The sequence below is a fragment of the Entelurus aequoreus genome, linkage group LG14, assembly GCF_033978785.1.
Source record: "Entelurus aequoreus isolate RoL-2023_Sb linkage group LG14, RoL_Eaeq_v1.1, whole genome shotgun sequence".
NCBI lineage: Eukaryota > Metazoa > Chordata > Actinopteri > Syngnathiformes > Syngnathidae > Entelurus > Entelurus aequoreus.
Genome location: NC_084744.1, coordinates 46,338,132 through 46,346,888, shown reverse-complemented (window position 1 = coordinate 46,346,888; position 8,757 = coordinate 46,338,132). Strand labels below are relative to the sequence as shown.

Genomic DNA, 8,757 nt, shown 5'->3' with positions numbered 1-8,757 from the left:
TTCAGGACAATTTGCTCAGCCGTAAAATCAGATTGGAGCTAATGCAGGCAGGCAGGATGCTGAGTGCAATCTTAAAGGGAAACTTCGGTTTTTTTCAACCTGGGCCCTGTTTTCATAATTTTTTCTGTATATGTGAGTGCTGGATAAAACATTTTTTGAGGTCGCGCCAGTATTGAGCAGGGCAGGCAACCTCCAGCCCAGCTAACGCTCGTACACAGGGCAACTGGCTCTCGTCAAAATTCGGCCTATAAACATGCATTTTTTTCACACTGACAGGCTCAGATAGTTACAATGAGTGTCCGACAACATACTAGAAAGGAGAAATTAACGTATGTCTCTACCTTTAGCTGGAGATCGCTGTTTGTTGTGAGCTGTGTCCAAATCTCACCACGCTACAAATCTCGTTCCGAAATCTCGCGATAACTCGCGACAAAACACCGGTGGAAAAACAGTTACCTGACTGAGGTGAAGAGAGATGACTGAAGTGATTTTCTGTTGGATTACCGAAGACTGTTATTTTAGTTTTATAGAAAAGTTTGTTTGTTTGTCTGTCATGGCTGAATTTTTGCCTGATGTGGACGACGTGGATGAAATTGCATTTGATTTTGATGGCCGGCCGTATCTATTTGAGCCGGAGTACACAGATGAAGAGCTTCAAGAAATTGAAGAACGGACGAGGAGAGACGGAGTTGGGCAACAGGCAGAGGGCACGGAACCAGCTGCTGCAAGGCTGCGAAACACTGGAAACTGGTGGTGTTCCTGTGGGTGCTGTGTACCTTTGCCTACAGAGGAGGAATGCCTCTGTTGCAGGGAATGGGACCTTTTGCAGCCAGCTGTGTTTGGGGATTACCCAGTGGACGGTACACAACGCTGTGTAACGTCATCAGAGGATTTCCCCTCCTTGATCAACAGGGCAGTGCTAGAGACCTTCTTCCATGTTCCCAAAATCAACTGGAAGAGGCGGCCAAGACCACAGGGAGAAAACGGCCAGCTGTCTATTGAGTGAGTATACGTGACATATTTAGCTTTGTGTAATTTATTTACTGAGAAAGGTCTCTGGTATGAGTAATTACTGTTACAGTATGTATTTAGTCATTACAACTGTTACAGTATGTATTTAGTCTTCATAACTGTATGTATTTAGTCTTCATAACTGTATGTATTTAGTCTTCATAACTGTATGTATTTAGTCTTCATAACTGTATGTATTTAGTCTTCATAACTGTATGTATTTAGTCTTCATAACTGTTACAGTATGTATTTAGTCTTCATAACTGTATGTATTTAGTCTTCATAACTGTTACAGTATGTATTTAGTCTTCATAACTGTATGTATTTAGTCTTCATAACTGTTACAGTATGTATTTAGTCTTCATAACTGTATGTATTTAGTCTTCAGAACTGTATGTATTTAGTCTTCAGAACTGTATGTATTTAGTCTTCAGAACTGTATGTATTTAGTCTTCATAACTGTTACAGTATGTATTTAGTCATCATACTTTTCACAAATAAACTTGATTCTTTCCTCTTCTCCAGCCAATGCAGACTAGTGGCTTACCGTGTGGTGCTGGAGTGGGCGCTCAGAGGAGAGCGTCTAGGTCGTGGCAATAGGAGAGTGTTGCCTAGATGTATAGTTATGGCTATAAGAAGCAAGTACCCCTCTCCCACCGGCACTTACACTGGCTTCAACGAGGCAGAGGACATCTTCAATATACTGTAAATATTTCTGTACACGTACATATCACTGTAAGATTCAATCTTTTACAATAAAGTAATAACAATAGCACAGCTGTGTTTCTATCTCTTTATTTTAAACCACAAACCAACACCCCCACAACCACACCCCCACACACACCAATAATGTTCTATACATTATTTTTTGTCAGCTTTAGTATGGTTTGAACCGTGAACTGTGCCGTGCAAGTAAGTCTGCCTTTTCAGGCCTCGGAACAGGAGCTATGTTGTGCAGTAATCTTCGGCGTGGTTTGCGACAGGGCAAAGGCTCTGTATAAACAACAGTGTGGTCATCCCTTCTCTTCAGGACTCTCTCCATGAGGTTGGTACGGAAGGTTTGCTTGGTCCGTTCATAGATGGGCTTTGCAACCCACTGTGCGCTTTGTTTAGAGAAGGAAAACCTGTACCGGCATTCTCCTAAGGCAAAAAGAAAAAAACATAAATTGTAGTGTACCATGTCATTGTTGCATATAAAGTTTACACATGCTATTTGCTAGTAAAGGTGCTAATACAGTGCTTATATTTGCTACTATCATTCGTGTATACTGATATCACATCAACACAACATATTAGCTAATAACGTAACATTACCTGCACTCTGCATGCAGCTGGTGTCTCCCATCTTGGGACTGCACTTTTCTTTAGGTAAAGGTGCTTCGGATTTGGTCTCTTCTTTGACTGGCAGTAGTCATCCCGATCAAAGTGATCACTGCAGACCCTGTGGTCGGCACGGCGCAGTACATCAACAGGAGTGTCGGCATCCATTTGTAGCACAGCTAGCCATAACTTCAGTGTGTCCGTGTTGAAGTAAGGTAGTCTATGAAAGCTGCGCGAAGAGTAGCGCAACATTTTGTTGCCACAGTTTGGAAATGCGCACTCACGAACCATTGTTTTACTTTTATCCTTTTCTATAAAACTAAACTAACAGTCTTCGGTAACTTAGTCCAATACAAAATCACTTCGGTCGTCTCTCTTCACCTCAGTCAGGTAACTGTTTTTCCACCGGTGTTTTGTCGCGAGTTATCGCGAGATTTCGGAACGAGATTTGTAGCGTGGTGAGATTTGGACACAGCTCACAACAAACAGCGATCTCCAGCTAAAGGTAGAGACATACGTTAATTTCTCCTTTCTAGTATGTTGTCGGACACTCATTGTAACTATCTGAGCCTGTCAGTGTGAAAAAAATGCATGTTTATAGGCCGAATTTTGACGAGAGCCAGTTGCCCTGTGTACGAGCGTTAGCTGGGCTGGAGGCTGCCTGCCCTGCTCAATACTGGCGCGACCTCAAAAAATGTTTTATCCAGCACTCACATATACAGAAAAAATTATGAAAACAGGGCCCAGGTTGAAAAAAACCGAAGTTTCCCTTTAACTCCTGCGCTTCCTATACAGTCGTTTTCCAGGCTCCTCACTTTGAGTATCAAATATTATGACGATTTAATACTAAAATCGGATATTGGTCCGATATCAGCAAAGAAGCAAGTATCGGATAGTAAAGGCTTGCATCTAAAAAACTCAAACAGTTCTACAACTTGTTTACTTGTGCAAAGCTGGACAGCCATCCATCCATCCATCCATTTTCTACCGCTTTGTCCCTTTAAAAAGGTCAACATGGTAGGCTATAGGCACAACAGATGCAGTCTGTTGTGCCGTGGGAGATTATGTAATTTCACCTATTTGGGGTAAAAATATTTTTTGCAAACAAGTAATTATAGTCTGCAAATAATGTGCCGTTGTTGAGTGTCGGTGCTGTCTAGAGCTCAGCAAAGTAACCGTGTAATACTCCATATCAGTAGGTGGCAGCCGGTAGCTAATTGCTTTGTAGATGTCGAAAACAATGGGAGGCAGCGTGCAGGTAAAAAAAGGTGTCTAATGCTTAAACCAAAAATAAACAAAAGGTGAGGCATTGAAGCTTAGGGAAGGCTACGCAGAACGAAACTAAAACAGAACTGGCTACAAAGTAAGCAAAAACAGAATGCTGGACGACAGCAAAGACTTACTGTGGAGCAGAGACAATGTACATCCGAACATGACATGACTATCAACAGTGTCTCCACAAAGAAGTATAAGAACAACTGAAATATTCTTGATTGCTAAAACAAAGTAGATTTGGGAAATATCGCTCAAAGGAAGACATGAAACTGCTACAGGAAATTACCAAAAAAAGAGAAAAAGCCACCAAAATAGGAGCGCAGGACAAGAACTAAAACACTACACACAGGAAAACAGCAAACAACTCAAAATAAGTCACGGCGTGATGTGACAGGTGGTGACAGTACACCTACTTTTAAACAAGAGCTATATTGATGCATGCTTGGTTATGCTTTAAATTCATATCCAACAATTGCGACGATGACTTTTTACTGTCAACTGAGTTTCGTTTTTAATGATTTCTGCTGGTGGTGTGCCTCCGCATTTTTTCAATGAAAAAAAATGTGCCTTGGCTCAAAAAAGGTTGAAAAACACTGTTATAGGCTACTAGGAGCTAGCAGCTACACGACAGCTCAGCACACAATAGCACACACACTAGATATACGTAAAAAGTGTCCTTAATTGAACAGTATTTTAGTCTAAAACACAACGATTGGCAATATAAACAAGTATCACGTAATTACAGTCTAGTTGAAAAAAAAAAAAAAAAAGTACAGATTTTTTTCAGAGGCAGTATAGTACCGTTTTTAATTCATTAGTACCATGGTACCTTATTGATTATTTACTATTTTATTGATTATGGGACAAGCATTAGAAAATGGATGGATGGTACTTTTTCGTCACTTATTGTTTGTCATAGGCCATTGGTTCTTTGTTTTATTTTTTCAAAAATATATATCCATTTCTACCGCTTAATATATATTTTTATATTGCTCTTTTTATCTTTGGTATGAACATTATGTAAACTCGACGTTATTGTTTTTTTTGTTTTTTGTTGTTGCTATTTTTGTGTTGTAACATTTTATTATTGATCATGTTATACTGCATTGTAATCTTTTGTTTTGTGATTGTGTGATGTTTTATGCCTGGACCCCAGGGAGAATAGTCTCCACTGCGGTGTAGACTAATGGGGATTCTCAATAAACTAAACTAAATTATTAGTACCGTTATACCCTAATCCAGGCCTGGTCAATTATTTTGACTCAGGGGGCCAAATTTAGAGGAAAAAAATGTGTCTGGGGGCCTGTATATCTATTTTTAGGAAAACTAATACAAAACTATCTCAAATGTCCTCCAATAAGCACACATATTTGGTCTTTTCTTGTACTTGTAGGATATTTGATTAGTATTAGAACCGGCCCGCAGGCCACAGCAGCCTGCTGCTGTTTTGCACACACCAATACTCCATCAGTGTTGGTGCTAGGAATTTTCAAAATGGGGTCCCCAGGTACCCCATCTAGTCATAAAAATGGGGTCCCATTTTTTTGTAAGCATTTTGAAAACAAATGATAAATGTATGCATTATCCTGTTACATCTCACATTCTATATTGTGTTTTGAAAAAAGGTTGTCATAAACGTTAATTCATTAAAATAAATAATACAAAAGAAAAATGTTTATGCATAATGTATTCAGTTATAAATCATTCACTTTCTTCTTTCCTTCATGGATCTAAACTTTACCGCTGCCGGTATTTCTTTCTATATTTTTATTGTAATATTTTCAGAGTGTGTTTGTTCTATTTTTGGCCAAAGTAAGACAAAGAAAACAATCTGATGTTGTCTTTATTTTTTTTAGTTTTAATGCCATGATTTTAATAGTCCGGCCCGCGTGTGCACAGATTTTCCTCCATGCGGCCCCTGCGCTAAAATGAGTCGGACACCCCTGTTCTAGACGAATAGTAGACGAAAGGGGGTTGAATGCACAAAACAGGAAGTACATTTTCAACCCGCAGCACCTGCAGTGAGCAAACTCGTCCAAAAGATGGCGCCATAGCACTAACAACACACATTTGTTGAATACAAAAAAATATCACCGTTAAAAATCCATAAATTAGCCGCACCGTTTTATAAGCTGCAGGGTTCAAAGTGTAGGAAAGAAGTAGCAGTTTATAGTCTGAAACATTGGATAATTTGATTGGTGCTTCTCTTTTCAGTAATGCACCTTTTACCTATCATTTTCAATCCACTTTTGATCCTTTTGATGATGTTGCCCATGTTTTTAATTGGTTTTAATTCACCGATGTTTTGAACATCGCTTTGTGAGTTCATCTGTGAACAGCGCTTTATAATTAACATTTTCTTACTTACTATCAGATTAATATCTGTATCGGCCTCCAAAACCAGTATCCTATCGGAGGTGAAAATGTTGTATCGGGACAGCCCCACTTATGATTGATAATCACTGATAAAAAACATGCACGTCATGTCAGTGTGGCGATAAAGGATGAGGTGGCCAAAGGTGCTTTTATTACTGGCTCACTAAGTGAGTGTATCTGACAGCTGGGCCAAGGCAGTGCGCCACAAAGGCAGGCAGGAAACTACTATACTTGACAGGCAGGTCCAAAGTGTCACTGCTGATTTGAACAGTCACATCTGAAGAGAACCCCTCCTATCAGTGGATCTTTGCTCAGCCAAGGATGCTGAAAAAAGGCCTTCAAGGCTATTTTGCAAAGTGAATCTTTTATGGTTTCGTCGGGAAATGTGATGAGAAAAATACGGTTATCAGTGAGGTCATTACCCAATTCTGCCACAGGTAATAAGACTTCTGAAAAGGCCCCATCATCAAGGGGATTTACAATAGATATAAGATTAACCGCAATGGATTGTTTTCGGGTTTGTGTAGCTCATCTCAAGGGCCTAGGCTTAATTGATTTTTTTTTTTACAAAACTCAAAAAGAAGTGGAGTTGGCACAAAACAGAATACAATGATTTGCAAATCCTTTTCAACTTATATTCAATTGAATAAACTGCAAAGACAAGATATTTAATGTTCCAACTGAGAAACTTAATTTTTTTTTTGTGCAAATAATTATTAACTTAGAATTTAATGGCAGAAACACATTGCAAAAAAGTTGTAACAGGGGCATTTTTACCACTGTGTTACATGGCCTTTCCTTTTAACAACACTCAGTAAATGTTTGGGAACTGAGGAGACACATTTTTGAAGCTTTTCAGGTGGAATTATTTCCCATTCTTGCTTGATGTACAGCTTAAGTCCGGGGTCGTTGTGGTATTTTCAATGGGAGACAGGTCTGGACTACAGGCAGGCCAGTCTAGTACCCGCACTCTGTTGTAACACATGGCTTGGCATTATCTCGCTGAAATAAGCAGGAGCGTCCATGATAACGTTGCTTGGATGGCAACATATGTTGCTCCAAAACCTGTATGTACCTTTCAGCATTATTGGTGCCTTTACAGATGTGTAAGTTACCCATGCCTTGGGCACTAATACACCCCCATACCATCACAGATGCTGGCTTTTGAACTTTGCGCCTATAACAATCCGGATTGGTTCTTTTCCTCTTTGTTGCGGAGGACACGACGTCCACAGTTTCCAAAAACAATTTGAAATGTGGACTCGTCAGACCACAGAACCCTTTTCCACTTTGTATCAGTCCATCTTAGATGAACTCGGGCCCAGCGAAGCCGGCGGCGTTTCTGGGTGTTGTTGATAAATGGCTTTCGCTTTGCATAGTAGAGTTTTAACTTGCACGTACAGATGTAGCGACCAACTGTTCCTGACAGTGGTTTTCTGAAGAGTTCCTGAGCCCATGTGGTGATATCATTTACACACTGATGCCGCTTTTTGATGCAGTACCGCCTGAGGGATCCAAGGTCATGGGCATTCAGTGATTTCTCCAGATTCTCTGAACCTTTTGATGATATTACGGAGCTAATATCGTTTTCCAGTTCGAACGTTAAGTATTTTGTCTTTGCAGTCTATTCAATTGAATATAGGTTGAATATAGGTTGAAAAGTATTTGCAAATCATTGTATTCTGTTTTTATTTAGCATTTACACAACGTGCCAACTTCACTGGTTTTGGGGTTTGTATACACAGTAGTTACAGTAGGGAAGGGATTCATATGGCCACATTCCTGGGTTGATCTCACGTGAGAAGAAGGTGGGGGGGTTAATCATTCTTGTAATACAGTCTGCAGAAAATAATGGAAAGCATCACCCTACATATCAACTGATGCTGTAGTCAAAGACAAAACACATTTAAGATATTCAACACTCTACTGCCAGCTTCCAGGTTAAGTGGATAGTCCAACCCCCAATTCGTCACGTTTCATGTGTCGGGTAAACAGCGACAAATGGGGCCAAATGAATCCCTTTCCTACTGTACCTCAACTTGCAAGCTCTACTGGTTCTGCGACGTAGCTCTTAACTCAAAACACACAAAATGTCTCCCATTGAAAATTATTAAATTATTTTCAATGGGTCTTGACCCCCCCCAGACCCCAAAAAACCCACAAAAAAACAGCACAATGAATTGATTAAAAGGGAATAAATAATAAATACATCTTGAATTAATCAAGATGTATTTAATGGATGGAAATACATCTTGAATTAAATAATGAAATCAATGAATTAATTAATTAATTAAATCATGAAATATTTATTTAAACGTGAAATATTTAAATACTTCTGGAATGAATCAATAAATGTAAAATAATTGGGTAAATCATAAATGAAACATGAAATAATTAAATACATCATTAAATTAAATATTGAATTAATTAAATGTGAAATATTTAAATACATCTTGAATCAATCAAAAAATGTGAAATAATTAGGTAAATTATAAATTAAACATGAAATAATTAAATACATCATTAAATTAAATATTGCATTAATTAATTGAATGTAACATATTTAAATACATCTTGAATTAATCAAGATGTATTTAATGGATGGAAATACTTCTTGAATTAATCAGGCCCTGCGATGAGGTGGCGACTTGTCCAGGGTGTACCCCGCCTTCCGCCCAATTGTAGTTGAGATAGGCTCCAGCGCCCCCCGCGATCCCGAAGGGAAGAAGCGGTCGAAAATGGATGGATGGATGGATTAATCAATGAATGTGAAAT

At 39.0% G+C, this 8,757-nt stretch overlaps 1 protein-coding gene across 1 annotated transcript; it reads left to right on the top strand.

Annotated features, from left to right (window-relative positions):
• The first annotated feature begins 237 nt into the window (after positions 1-237).
• Positions 238-2,085, top strand: LOC133665415 (uncharacterized). Its single transcript, XM_062070702.1, has 2 exons — positions 238-1,002; positions 1,537-2,085. The coding sequence occupies exons 1-2, from the start codon at positions 476-478 to the stop codon at positions 1,718-1,720; spliced, it is 711 nt and encodes a 236-aa protein (XP_061926686.1). The 5' UTR covers positions 238-475; the 3' UTR covers positions 1,721-2,085.
• The last annotated feature ends 6,672 nt before the right edge of the window (positions 2,086-8,757 follow it).

Excerpts from the sequence above, each read along its gene's own strand:
- LOC133665415 (XM_062070702.1), top strand. The coding sequence starts at position 476 with ATGACTGAAGTGATTTTCTGTTGGATTACCGAAGACTGTTATTTTAGT. Across the intron at positions 1,003-1,536 it reads AACGGCCAGCTGTCTATTGA|CCAATGCAGACTAGTGGCTT; the intron begins GTGAGTATACGT and ends CCTCTTCTCCAG.